Raw genomic sequence first — 15,402 nt, forward strand, 5'->3', positions numbered from 1 at the left:
TTATCTTAGTTTCCAAATGATTACTTTCTGAACTACTTCACTTCTAATTATTCGATAAACAGGTTGCTAAGCCTGTTCAGATGGTCTGTTTACTGTAGTTTTACAGCTTCTGTCCTTACAGCATCATGTTAATCACATGGTTCATATCACTCAAGATCATAAAATGGTTATCTTGGTCTGGATCTCTGGCCTAGTGTTTTACATTTTGTCCTGACAGACACTGCCATATAATCTAGTGTTCTCAAAGCCTTTGGTAAAAACAGATACTTACAGTTTATCAGACATTTCAATCACTTATTGTGATTTTTTTTTTATTACAATTTTTTTTTAGATATTGTTTGTGTTGTTCTTGGTTTCTTGAACCCAGAACTTCAAACGAGAGTTCACTTTAAAAATGTCTAACGTCTAATTAATTTTTGTAACCACAATAATCACGTACCATAACTAGGATGGTGAAGAAATTCTGTGGTTACTGTTCTGTAATCCTTGATCTAGTTCTGAAGAAACTAGACATTGCAACAGTCATAAACCCCAAAATTTATTAAGCTTAATCTACTACTATCAGCAAAAAAAAAAAAAGCACAGCACAACACAACACACAAAATAACAAAACAAAACACAAAATGAAAAACACAACACAACACAAAAAAGAAACAAAATGCAACACAAAATAGCACAGAACAAAAACAAATAAACAAATTAAAAAAAAATAAACAAAAAATTTAACAAAACGGCAAAAACACACACACACACACACACACACACACACACACACAACTCAAACACAAACATATGACAAAACAAAAGTCAACACAAAACAAAAAGCGAAACGTAACAAAACAACACAAAACTGAAAATTAAACAAAAACAAAACAAAAAATAAAATAAAACAAAACAAAACAAAACAAAAAAACACAAATCAACACAAAACAATATTACAATTAAAAACAAAACAAAACAGAACACAACACAACAAAACAAAGCAAACAAAGAGTTTAAAAATATAGAGCTAAATTCATTTAAAGGAAAGATTTAAAGTACAGGAAATTTTAAGGTACAGTTACAAAGAAATCTATCCCATAAGGCACTATACAATTATTTTTAATTTAGATTTTAATCACATAGTGGCAGGTGTTCCATTTGTTAAACCATATATAAGCAGTTTATGATTTTCAAATAGTGTCTTCATGCTTTGTGTATGTGACAGTCGTTTATATTAGTGCATTTCACAGAGCATTCATGTTTGAAGAAAGAACACCACGTTTAAGTTGTCAGACACCACGTTTAAGGTGTATTAAAGAGATACTAAGTTGAAAATGCTTTCTCATAGGGAGGGGCAAGTGATTCTGTCTTCGACTGAATGAGAATCCACCTGCCCTGGCCTCAGGAAATCTCTATAAAATATGTGACTTTCTTTCTCAAAGTGACTCATGTGTAGCACTGAAGTTCAGTACTGTATACTGTAATCATTAGCGGATTCCACCCTACTGATACAAAACACTCGATTGTCTCATAAGCGTGATTAAAATAACAGCATGACCAGTGGAAGATTTGAATTAAAATATTTCACTCTGTGTTCCAATTAACCAACAGCAGTAACACAATGACCGCACTATTACGTTCAAATAAAATGGGAAACTTTGAATGTTGACTTAACAAAACCATGCCTGAAAGTTTAAAGTTAACTGACTGAAGGTTAGTTTGGAGCTGTATTACTGTTATATACTGTTTTTAAAGGACAAACTGCCATTCAAAAGCTTTAGGGTCAGTAGATTTATTTTAAATTTGAATTAAATTACTTTGATGAAGCATTACATTGATTAAAAGACATTTATAATGTTACAAAGGATACATATTTCTAATAAATGCTGTTCTTTTGAACTTTCTATCCATCAAAGAATCCTTATAAAATAAATGTCACATTTTCCACACAAATATGAAGCAGCACAACTGTTTTCAACATTGATAATACTAAGAAAAATAATGTTTAAAATCATAAATCAAAACAATAATGAAATTGATGATTAGTGAGTTTATCTTGGTCACTGCACGGATTAGTCCTGTGTATTTGAACCTGCGGTTTTACAAAACAAAAGAAGAAGCAACAAAATAAATACAATAAAACACACATTAAAAAAAAGTTTTTTGAAATCAGAAAAAATTGATCTTGCTGGTCACTGCACAGATTCTTGTGTTTTGTGTATTTGATATTGTGTAAACAAACAAAAGAAGTCAGAACACATACACCCACACAAACAATTGTCTGAAATTTGTTTTGCTGGTCACTGCACTAGTATTGTGTATTTGAACCTGAGGTGTTACTAAACAAAACAATAAAACATGAAATTAGCTACAAGTAATTTTATTTTGCTGGTCACTGCACTAAATATTGTGTATATGAACCTGGGGTTATACAAAACACACACACACACACACACACACACACACACACACACAAAACATAAAACAATTGTCTGAAATGGGCTGCATTTATCTTGCTAGTCATTGCATGGAACAGTATTATGTATATGATCCTGGGGTTTTACTAAACAATACAAAACAAAACGAGAAATTGGCGACAAGTACGTATTATCTTGCTGGTCACTGCACGTAATTTAGTGGGTTTTTTAGGTTTGTTTACCCTTACGAAAAATACGTTTATTCAAGTGTGCTATTAGTATACTTCTTTTAAACTAAAAATAGGAAAGTATACTGAAGAAACCGAAACAACAGATGCTTCCACATGTAATCTAACACGATCCTCAGACATAAAACAGCATCAAAACTGTGTAACGTTGATGTAACGTCGACCAATGAAGAGGTTATACCGACTGTCAAGCTTTGGGGGTGTTGATCGACTCTATCTACGTTTGATTATCGTTCTGAATCCAATTCATAGTCTTTTTTTCAGCTTTTTGTTCAAAATGTTATTTCTTTTTTTATTATTATTTATGAAACTTACCCACATTCAAGTGTTTAAAAAAAGAATGCATGAAGCTAGAATAAAATGTTTTTGTTTACAACCAGATACCCTGTTCTTTCTTTTGATGTTTTGTATGTTCAGATATTCATATAACAAAATATATACAAATTAATTCCTAAATAGGGACATAGTAGTATACTTAAAGTATGATGTAAAGTTCACTTAAAGAAAACTTACCAAAATATATACAAATTAATACCTAAATAGGGACGTAGTAGTATACTCAAAGTATGAAGTAAAGTTCACTTAAAGAAAACTTACGAGTATACTTGCAGTATAAAACTACTAAACTAGTAGTTTACTGAGACTATACTTCAAAGTGTACTAAAAATGCTACTACAAGTATTTAATTAGAAAACTGTCAGTATTCATATAAGTTCAGTTTTAGTATAGTTGCAGTACAAGCTAAAAATATTGATGTAAACTAGTTGTGTACTCAAAGTTTACTACTGTTATACTTAAAGTATACTTAAAAGTATACTTTTATATACTAGAAAGTGGGCCAATTTAGTCCCAAGGAGTATTGAAATAGTACACTTACAAGTATACTACTAGTACACTGATATTTGTATACTTGCTACATAAAGTATACTTCAGAATATACTTGAACTTTACTTAAGCATACTTAATAAAATAAACTTGAAGTATACTACTTTTTGGTAAGGGTAGCCCCGCTCGCACCCTCCGATCCTCCTTGTCTGACGTCTGCATCACACCTCCACCTGCAGACTCACCCACTGTGTGTGTCTCTCTCTCTCTCTGCTGTAACTGTGACACAATCACACACACCTTCTTAATTCAGGGGATCGGTAACCAGAAAAGTGATCTTGAATGCACACACATGCATCTTTCTAATGTGATATGGGCAGATTCTATATCTCCTTGCCTCTCTGTGACACCTGTCACATTTTAACAAGCAATCTGCGAGACAGCACACTAAATACATTTTCTCAGCTCTATGGAAATATACGCTAAATCCTGATCGGCCTATTGGTGAGTAAAGATAAAAGCAAACACTTTCTATTTGTTTTCGGCATGTGCTAATTGGTTAGGCCTACTATTGTCAGTTTATGAGCAAGCATGATTCAGTTTTGTGAACAAGCATGCAAAAATCAGTCACAGTGACTCAGTGCTGAGTGAGGAGAAAGATGCTGATTTCTTTCTCTTTTCTCTTGTGTGTGTGTGTGTGTGTGTGTGTGTGTGTGTGTGATTGTGACAGTTGAAAACCGTAATTTATCATATTCTATAAATGATCACTTTTCAAAAATAATATAAACATAACAATTATTAGAAATATTAGAAACATATTTCAGGGTTTTAAATACATTTAATTGTTTTCAATGATTTAGAAGTGCATTTGCATTAATAAACAGTTATAAGTGGATAAATTAATCACACTTAAATAAAAAGGGGTATTTAAACTGCAACTTATTGAGTTCATTGGCTATTTTAGCCTACTAATGAAACTGAGTTTATTTGACATTGGTGAAATACGGCTGGAAAGTATCATCATTTTTCATCAGATAGTTGATTTTAGTGTTTGTGTTTTATAGAAAGCAATCCGTTCGTGAGTTTTTTAGATAAAGGCGAAACTTTAGAGCTAGTAGATTATCGTGTCCGCGCTTCCGGCGCTTCCGGCGTTGCTAGGCAACGTTACGACACAACAACAACCGGCATAAACGGAGACACGCGTCACCTGCATGTCAGAGCACATTCCCTCAGATGAAGAGATGTCTAGTGAATGAACGTTTCAGTATTTGAGACTTTATTGAAACTATACTGTACAATATGCATATTCACGATAAACGTGTCATAGGCTTTTATTTGCTTAGATCGCGTGACCATATTTAAAAAAAAAAAAAAAATGTTTGTCAAGCCCTAAAATAGCTATTAAAGTAGGCTACTTTCATGTTAATATAATTTATAAACATATTTATTCTTGATAAGCTATTTACATAATAAATTTCTATATTACTGTCTGTTGTAAAGCCCATTTTAGGTTAACAATAATGATAAAAACCAGGTTAGGCTAAGGCTACACTTTATTTTACAGTGTATTTTTACATTTAAGGACTGAGTAATATTAATTAACAACCTGTACTTCGGGTTATGGATTGGTTTGGGGTTATTGCATGTAGTTATGCATAATTAACTGCTATTACTATAGTAAGTGTACCATGTGTAACAAACACTAAAATAAAGTGTTACCAAAAACTCCAACTCTGAAATACAAAAGTAAACGTCCAGATGCATCACAGAAATGAGATTGTCTGTCTGTCTGTCTGTCTGTCTGTCTGTCTGTCTGTCTGTCTGTCTGTCTGTCTGTCTGTCTGTCTGTCTGTCTGTCTGTCTGTCTGTCTGTCTGTCTGTCTGTCTGTCTGTCTGTCTGTCTGTCTGTCTGTCTGTCTGTCTGTCTGTCTGTCTGTCTGTCTGTCTGTCTGTCTGTCTGTCTGTCTCTATCTATCTATCTATCTATCTATCTGTAGGCCTACACATTCATTTGGGAAAAATCTGAGAAAATGTAACTTGTCAAAGGCAAAGTCAAAGTTTATTTATAAAGCACTTTTTAAAAAACAGCAAGTGTTTATCAAAGTGCTGTACACACAGCATAAAAATATCAATGATACAAACAGTCAACAACACAAAAGAAGTCAATAAGACACCATAAAGACAATACAACAAAGCAGCTCTCATGTAGCATCAATTGCCAGACTATACAACTACGTTTTTAGGCTAGATTTAAAAACAGCACGTGTTTTGTCAGTTGTCAGCAAGTGCAACTTGTACCTAAAATGATTCACTCAAATAAAATAGAATTACGTAGAGAAAAAATTATAATGAAAAAACACCTGCTTTTGTGCGTTCGTGAGTTTACCTGGATCAGGTAACCGATGACTCACCACTAAGCCCCGCCCACCTGCGAAAAAGCCGCAGAGTTCGGAGCAGCCGTCAGTAGCGCGTGTCCTCACAGTTCCAGCGTCAGCGCAGAGAAACACAAGCTGACTGAAAACGACGCCTTTACTGTTTTGTATCGCGTGGATCTACCCTTTTTTCCACTCTCTGGTGGGACTGTAACTTTTTAGTCTTGGTGGTTTAACTCGGTCCCATCATCGCTTCGCCATGAGTATGAGTGTGACCTCGGAGAACGTCTTTCTGACGGCGCTGCAGCCCAACTTGACCGTCAGCACTTACGCGGTCCCGTCCGAAACCGAGCTCTCTCACGGAGGGACCCACGCAGAGGAGGCGAGATTTAAACGCGTGCACCAACAGGTGTCCATGAGACTGGCGGAAAAATCCACGCTTCCGCGCCAGAACGGCTCGTCGTCACAACACGCAGCCTCAGGTGTGTCACTGTGCGCTTTGACCTCATTGTAATGCGTCCATCTACAATAACACAACAGCTTTTGAATTATTAATCTTCTCATCATAAAAGCCTTTGCGCTGTGCTTTTTATACAGTATGTGGTTTCATTTAACAATGATCTGGAGTTGAATTTCATCTTCATTAACCTTTGGGAACGTTATTATTTGTTAAATATCAATAGAAGAATCATTATTATTAAATTCACACGCACAGACTGTACTGTTTTGTTTACAGCTAAGTATGCAAAACAATAAATAGTTATGAGAAAAAACTGCCTGGGGCAAAATTGTTGTCACATGGTTTCTGTTATTTGGATGTACAGTAAGACTAAATATCCCACATGCCATTTGTAGATAATGTGTTTTTTTTAGTGTGATTTGACCTGAGCTAGTTTGCATTTACCTTTGTTTTCTGGCGATAACAAAAAATTATGTCATAGATGGTGGTCTGTTCACATCAGGCATGGTAGATTTAGTTTTCACCATTGTTCTTGAACATTAAAAGTGGCCATTTAAATTAAGAAAATAAAATGTGAAGTTTTAAATTCATGATTCCCGCAGGACAGACAGAAGTACAGTGTGACTTCTGGTTTGTGTTAATAATTTACAGGAGTGAGTTGAGCAAGGTTCAAGCGTAATCTGGTTCCTTTTACGCGACTAGCTGTGAGTGAAAGTTTCAAAGCTCTCCTTTGAAGAAACCCAACACACTAGACAAATGTGCTTAGGATTGCACAAAAGGAAGGTCATTTGGCTCCATCAATCATAATGGCGTGAATATCAACTGGTGTGACGGAAAAGCTGAAGAATGCAACCTGAGAGAAATCCAAAGTATTTGTTTTAATCTGCAACCTTATAGGCAGCAGTTGCTCAAAGTTTAGTTTTTAAAGACAAGTGAGACTTTTAGTACTGTACGATTGTAAAAGCATATTAGTATACATTAGTGTGCACTTGAAAGTGTTTAAGAATTTGTGGTTGATTAGAGTGGTTAAGAGCAGAATTCCTGGCTTTATGAGGGTCTGCCGCAGCTATTTCCAGCACTTTAACCTCTGGTGCTTAGCGGATACGTTGACCGGACCCTGGTTTATGAGGTTTACCTGCATTTGACAAGTTAGAACAGCCTTGCGTCTTCCTTTTACTGGCTCAAGGTTTTCAGGACGAGACACATATCACGTCTTGAAAGTGTTTAAACTAGATTTGACATTAAAATACCAAGCAATGTTATGTAGCTCAAATTGTTTTTTTTTTTTTTGTTTTTTTTTAACAAAACTGCATTTGAACACTCAAAATGTTAGTTCTAATGTGAACAACTTTGTAGTTGTGCTTAATTCTACTGATTTGAAGCAATGCGCTAGGGCAGGGTGAGGCAGGGTGAAGGGTGTGTTTTTTGGGTAGGTGACACTGCGAGTGTCCCACAGCGATCAGACCGGTTCTGTCTTTTCATCTGCCTGTTGTCTACAACTTACTCCACACTTATTCACTTAAGAAACGCTTATACCACTCCCTAATTCTCACATTCACATACTCAAACACGTGTACTTGCATGCCCATAGATGCACATATAAGCCTTTGATGAAACAAACATGGATGCCTTAGCCCCATCTGCTGCTGAGCCAGAACAAAAATGCTGTAAAACTTTGGTAAACTTGCACTGCAGTAATTCATGCAACTCTAAAAGTTTGCCTTGTATTTGAAGTGTCATCAAAGACACATGCCGAGCATACTGACTTAGCTGTAAAGTTACAGATTGGACGACTTTACGGGGCAGTAAATCTTCGGCTTTACATTTGACGTCTGTAACTTATTTCCCACAAAATAGGCAGCCTGTAATGCCGTCCATTCAGCAACTTGATTACATAAAAACAAAACATACAAACTTGCATACAATAGTGTGATAAACCTGACTACAAACATAAAAACAAAAACATTTAATGATTTTTTTTTTGTTTAAAACAACAAACATGCATGTTTTCGTACAAATTTGTGTACAAAGGTGTCTTAAACATGGCTAAAGGGAAACAAAACAGCACATTGAATGTTTTTAAATGTTTAAAACAAGCATGTTTACATAAAAACATGCGTACAAAGATATCATGAACATGACCTCAGTGAAACAAAACAACACATTTGTTTAATTGTTCAAAGAACAAGCATGGATGTTTACATAAAAAACTCGCATATAAAGTTGTAGTAAAAATGATTAATGTGAAACTATACAAAACATTTTCTGTTTAATTGTTTCATCAAAGAACAAACATGCATGTTTGCGTACAAATTTGTGTACAAAGGTGTCATAAACATGGCTAAAGGGAAACAAAAAAAGCACATTTAATGTTTTTTCATGTTAAATTGTTCAATAAAAGAACAAACATGGATGTCTTTGTACAAACTTATGTACAAAGGTATCATAAACATGGCTAAAATAAAACAAAACAGCTTTTTTATTTAATATAACAGTTATTTGATTAATTACTGCATAGCATGTATGTTTACAATAGTCAGTGCTTACAATCGTTTTTAAATTTATAGTTGTGTAGATAGTTAATAATTTTATGTTGTAAAACAGAAGCATTTCATTGGTTTAATCTAGCTTTGTTCTTTACTGTAACCCGATTGGTCATATTCTTTTGGAGAAAATGTTGTATTTGAACTGAAGAAAAACAGTGCAAGTGCAAGAATTGCTAATCAAAGGCCATTGTTTTATAATGAGGATCTGTGATTTAATAACTTATTACTATTAAAATACATTGTAGTTGAGCTGTTAGGTGTGTCAGTTGTGTGCAGAATGTGATGGCACATCGAGAAAGTTTGCTGGTAGGAATATTCACGATGTAAAAACTAGTCTGAGTTATTTTCTTACTCATTTTCACAGACAGAAATTCAAGTTTAAATGTGCATTTATATTAATTCTCTGTATTTTTCTTCTTTTAGAGTCTGGGAATTATTCAACGATGACAAAATATTCAACAATGAGCCAGAATTTCACTCCAAATTTCAGCTCTAAATCATTCGTCTATGCCCCCGGCAGACCAATGACAGTAAGATTCTTTCCATGTCTTCATAAACATAAATATCTTATAGTAGTTTACTTGTTTGAAGGATAGCACTTATTGAGCCAAGTTAAAGAAAGCTTTTGAGTGTGTGTGTGTGTGTGTGTGTGTGAGAGACTGTATGGATGTGTATCTTGTCCAAATATTGAAAATGAGTAATGGGGATTGTGTTAGTTAGATGTGATATTTCACAGGTCAGCTCTAACCAACCACATATGAAAAATCACAAGTTTAGAAGTCTCTAAGCATAACTTTCAGTTATATTCCTATTGAGTGATACTATGTTAAGTAGAGTTGTTGATTTAATGTATAAAAAAAAATGCAATAATGCATTCAAATGCATAAATTAATACAAAACATGCATGAATTAATGCAAAAATTATATAAATTAATGACAAAAATGTAATTATGTAAATGTAATTAAATGTAATTTAAAAAATGTGATTAAAAACAATGCAGTTAAACTTCTCCATTACTTGTACATAATTTTTACCATGATTTTACCATGAAAGTGATTCAAATTGGAAATACCACACTAATGTTTTTGCTCTTATAAATTATCTTAATTTTGGGGCCTTTCTGGAAATATCGATGTGATTAAGAGCAGTCGTATTGATTAATTAATTGCCATATGCAATTCGATAACATTTTAATCAATTGATAGGTATAGTTGATAGCGCTGTAGATATTCAGTATGCAGTTTTCTCTTTTCTACTAGGCCCAACGTCCATCCCAGTACTCTAGTGGTTACTCATCCCGTTCTGCCATTGATTTCGGCCCAAGAACCAAAGTCAGTTACACAGGAGGTGGAGGTGGAAGTGGTGGCGGCGGCGGCGGCGGAGCATATTACCAAGAAGAGTTTGGCAACGGTGGTTACCAGGGTGGCGGTTTCCAAGTCAGTGGTTACCAAAGTGGTGGCGGCCAAGTTCCACAGCAGCAGGTCAGCACAATGACTCGATCCTTCAGTCGAATGGGGGGCGACCCGGAGACTCTGTCGATGCATTCCATGCGTTTAGCGTCCGTTCCACGCCAAGTGGTTTCTTCATGGGTGGTGCAGGACGACAGCGATGGCAGCCTGGTTTCAGAGCGTGACGCCACTTACACGCAACAGGCCTCTATGCAGAGCATGAGCAACAGCTACGCCACCAACACCTACCCAGGCCAGTCCATGTATTCAACCTCTAGGATGAACGGATTTGAAAGCGGACAGCAGCAGGTCAGTTCCATGACGCTGCCGGCCATGAAACGCTCCCTCAGCGGGACCCTGGGCACTGGTGGCGGAGGCGGCAGTATGGAGCAGGAGGTCTACGTTAGCCGGCAGTCCTTCAAAGGCCCTGCCCACCGCACCATCAGCCGAATCAACAACCGTCAAACGACTCACGGGTCCAAAATGTCATCAGGCATGTATGGAAGTGCCGGATTAAGCGGCTCACAGAGCAACCTGGCGATGATGCCGCAGGGAAGGCTGTCACGTGCCGGCTCTGTCAGGAGCGTGCATAGTGTCGGAAGAGGCAAGGATGTGTTTGATGGCATGGATATGACGGGCAGCATGGGCAACCTGAGCGGGTAAGAACACGTGCTTTCATACATGTGTGTCAAAATACAGAGCGAAATGCATCCCAAACAAGTCAAGGCAAGGAAGAAAGTATTGAAACGGAAGTAGCGGCAGATCTTTTATTGCGTATTGTGATCGTAAAATAAAAAAAGTAGGGCATAGACTTGGTTCTATCCATTAGTTGTTGATTGAATGGAGGTGGATCTGAATTTTTTGCCTATTGTAAGAAAGGGGTGGAGATTGTGGACAAAGGGATTGGAAAAGTCCGGCATATGTCACCAGAGAGAAGTCGATTAATCAGAAGATTGAGTTACAAAATTTTGATTTAAAATGACAATATTTAAGATATGGAACATGTGCATGGATGAATCGGCCACAATAAGATCAATCATATTTAGACAATATATTAGTTTGCATTTCATACCGACTTTAAGGGGTGTTGTTAGACAAAGCAGAGTTTAACTTGCCAAATTAAATTAGAGTCATTGAACTGAAGCACAGTCACATGTGTGTTTATATTGGCTATTTTACAATGCTGTCGAATGTGACTCATCCAATCATAATTTAGAATTGGTTTTATTGTTTTTTTTCACTCTGGTGTTACATAAGGTTCATAAAGTTGTTGTTTTTTTGTGCTCATACCAGACTTTCATTCATTTATTATGAACAATCTTATCTTTTGGTTTGCAGCCATCAAGTTAATGATTATAAAGTGAGAAAACATTCAAATTAAATCATTTAATGAAGTACCTTTCAGTAGTTTATTCACTGGATCATTCAAAAATTGAATGACTTTAAAGATGTACAAAAAAGTAGTATGTTAGCACCATTAGCGTAAAACACCACTGAAATGTAGGCCTAATTGCTTGAAGTGCACAAATAGCATATGTTCAACCACAAATTACTGTTTCTTACCAAACGCTTCCTCATTACTGTCGGTCAAAAATTCCCTGAATTATGTACAATAGCCATTTGAGCCATACAACAAACACTGCATATTACTGATTGCAAACTAGCCGGTTAGCTGTATTCGTTAAAATACTTAGTTTGTGTGTGTAAGTATGGATAACATTGATTACAAGCAGTGAGTGCAGGGCTGACCTTTGAAGCGTAAAATTACTCCTACTTTGCTTTAACAGCCTGTCAGTACACCCATATTTAGCTTATCTGTCCTTGTTGCGCTAACTGTGTGTGTGCGCATGTATAAATGTGTTTGGTGTTGCCCAGCCCTGCCTATATGTGTGTAAAAAGTGAAGAGCGAGTCTGTTGCACAGGCACACCCAAACCAGTCCAGCCACCTCACACTTAACGCACCCTGGGAAAGAAACACACTCTTCCTAGCGCTCCAGCGACATGCACCAGCACACACAAACACACATGAAGGAATGTCCTCTTGAGCAATAATTTCTTCAAATAATGCTGACTCTCAAAATGCAAGTAGTACAAGTTAAGAAACTAAGATAAGCTAGAGTATGAAGCAACCTTTTTATTCAAGTTTCCACTTTAGGCCAACATTGAAAATGAATTTGTTTAAAAAGTATTTGGGGTATTTTAATAGTAGTGAAAGTAAGAAAGTAAGATATGATGGGGACGGTTGAAAAACTGCGCAGACCAGATTTGAACCCAAATTCCCTACATGAGCTCCAGAGCTCAATGCTATGACTACGACTAATGAATATTATCGGCTAATGAATATTATCTTTACAGGACAATGTTAAATCAATTGGAGTGTTACTTTATAGTATCACTACTAAATAAAATGTTAAAATTTTGTACTTTCCTGCATACGGATTCATGTGGATTCCTATTGAAATGACTGGATTTCACCCGCAAAAATTCAACGGACATTGGTAAATCCGACCGCACCTTAAGATGAATGCTAATAATGTGTCCCAAAGAGTCAAAGAAAGGAAGAAATTCATGAAGCTGCGATGAAACGGAAGTAGCAATCTTTTATTGCGTATTGTGAAATGACTTATCGTAAAATTTTTTAAAAGAAAGTAGATCGTAGACTTGTTTCTATCCATCGGTTGTTGATTGGATGGAGGCAGATCTGAATTTTGAGTCGACTGTAAGAAAGGGGCAGAGTTTATGTGGACAAAATGATTGGAAAAGTCCAGCATACGTCACCAGGGAGAAGTCGATTCATCGGAAGATTGAGTTACAGAAGGCCACATGCTAATAACAAACCTCATTATTGACTGATTTGGAACGCTCTAGAAAGCAATACTGTGTGCCACACAAATAGACTTACAGTTGATTCCAATTTAGTTGATGATAGCATGTTACTAAGCTACTGATTTAATATTCCAATTTTCCATACTTTCCTAGACTCAACAGTTTGGACATGCCGACTGCCATTAGCTATCTTGATGAGTCTGATCAAAATCTTCAGATGTTGGGAGCTGCCTACATTCAGCATGAGTGTTACCATAACAATGATGCAAAGAAACAGGTATACAATTGCTTTCCGTCTAAAGAAACATTTGAGTGAAATGTGTGTTTTCGAGATAAGTAGAACTTCTTTTTCTTTCAGGTGAACCAGCTGAAGGGAATTCCTCGCCTGGTGCAGCTGTTTACCAGCGAGAGTCAAGAGGTGCAGCGCTACGCCACCGGCGCCACCAGGAACCTCATCTATGAGAGCATGGAGAACAAAGTGGCCCTTATTGAAGCCGGCGGGATCCCCAAACTGATGGAGGCTCTTAGAGAACCGGACAACGAACTCCGCAAGAACATCACAGGTGGGCATTTTAGTCATGCTGTTCTTGTAACTTAACTTTAATGCCATTATAATCGCCATTGTGTCACAAAATTCACAAAACAACCTTCACCTTAAGACCACATGCTAATAACGAACCTCATTAATGACTGATTTGGAACGCTTCTACATAGAAAGCAACTCCATGTGCTACACATATAGATGCACAATTGATTCCAATGGAGTTTGAAGCTTGCATGTTGCTAAGCTAATGATTTAGGTGCCTGATTTACTAAACAAAGCAAATTAGCTTGAGACCACAAAAGCGCCAATGGGAGTGGAACGTTCTATGGTTGATCTACTGACAGTGACAAGAGCAGGGCACAAAATGGGTTAAGACATGCTTTTTTGGGGCGTTAAATGATGGCATAAATACCAGTAAACTGACTACCACAAGCCTTAGTAAATCACCTTGCATGATTTATTTAAACACTCTCTTCCCACAGATTTACCCTTTAAAAGGGAAACTCCTACAAATTAATAAGCTAACTCTCTATTCTAATTCTATTCTTAAAAAAAAACACTTGTCCCTTTTAGACTTGCTCTCTATTCATTTGCTGCATGTTTTCTTAAAACATACTAATACTAATCTTTTTGTATTCCATCTGTTTTCTTTTCATTTATTATACAATTAACAAAAGCAAAAAAAACCTCTAACACTAGCTTGCTCTATTCTTTTCCTATTCTATCTGTTTTCTTTTTATTTATTATATAATTTAAAAAACTAAACAAAACAAAAACCTTGCTACGTGTACTGCATTAAGCTAACTGAGACTTGTTATAGCACTTGCATATCTTTGCTGTCTTGTTGATTTTAATTGCTTCATTTGTCCTCATTTGTACGTCGCTTTGGATAAAAGCGTCTGCTAAATGACTAAATGTAAATGTAAATGAATAAGCATTAAGGTCAGCTGCAAAAATATCTCTGTCCAAGCCCTTTCATCACTAATTTTCCACTGCGTGTCTTTAGTAAGTCCTGACAGTAGATTTTAACGCCTAAAGAGGGTTTGCGTTGATGTAACCTGTTAATAAATCTGTACTTTAATGTTCTAATTAGCATAACAAATACATAACACAAAAATATTCTCTGAAGCATTACATTTTTATTAGTTTAAATACTGCTTTTTATCAATACTTTGCAGTACAGAATGATATTCAAATAGATTTTCAGTAAATCAAGATCTGCCATGCACACTGGGTCTCCTCTGCCAGAGATACAGCTGATGTTGCTTTTCATTTTTATTCAGTTTCACAGTATGTTTATAACATGTAGAAAATATAGAACCTTCAATTAAAGACTTTTTTATTCATGGTAGTGAGGTCCAGTGTCCTTTTAGGACATGAAATGACTCCGGATATGACGTACGAAGAGGTTTTCATCATCAGACTAGATGTGTGTATCTGCATGCGTTCCACGCAGGGCGTCGACTGATCTCTCAGTATTGAATTAAACCACTTTAATTATTGCTCAAACTCGTCTTGACATGTGCATGGAATGAGCGGACTCCTGTAGCGAAGGTTGGTGAATCACGTTTATGTCAGACCTTGCGGTCTGTGCGTGTCTGGTTATGCTGGAACTCTAATAAACTGAATAAATACCAATGCGAATCTCACCATTAAACATGGGGGCATTTCAGAGGATGACATCATCAGGGCCGCATTAAGACCGCACTGGGCCCCGGGGCTATGACTTACTG

General features: G+C 36.3%; 1 protein-coding gene across 3 annotated transcripts in view; it reads left to right on the forward strand.

Annotated features, from left to right (window-relative positions):
* The first annotated feature begins 3,781 nt into the window (after positions 1-3,781).
* Positions 3,782-15,402, forward strand: part of LOC107662457 (plakophilin-3-like) — an 18,602-nt gene continuing 6,981 nt past the window's right edge. The window contains exons 1-6 of one of the 3 annotated variants that reach the window (XM_016452489.1): positions 5,935-6,326; positions 9,274-9,380; positions 10,111-10,775; positions 10,818-10,958; positions 13,279-13,402; positions 13,484-13,688. In XM_016452489.1, the coding sequence (XP_016307975.1) occupies positions 6,104-6,326; positions 9,274-9,380; positions 10,111-10,775; positions 10,818-10,958; positions 13,279-13,402; positions 13,484-13,688 (1,465 nt within the window). In that variant the 5' untranslated portion in view covers positions 5,935-6,103. Of the gene's footprint in view, positions 3,977-5,934; positions 6,327-9,273; positions 9,381-10,110; positions 10,959-13,278; positions 13,403-13,483; positions 13,689-15,402 lie in introns of those variants that run through there. The other 2 variants (XM_016452490.1, XM_016452488.1) reach the window with 2 other exon arrangements.

The sequence above is a fragment of the Sinocyclocheilus anshuiensis genome, unplaced genomic scaffold, assembly GCF_001515605.1.
Source record: "Sinocyclocheilus anshuiensis isolate Anshui unplaced genomic scaffold, SAMN03320099.WGS_v1.1 scaffold807, whole genome shotgun sequence".
Lineage (NCBI taxonomy): Eukaryota > Metazoa > Chordata > Actinopteri > Cypriniformes > Cyprinidae > Sinocyclocheilus > Sinocyclocheilus anshuiensis.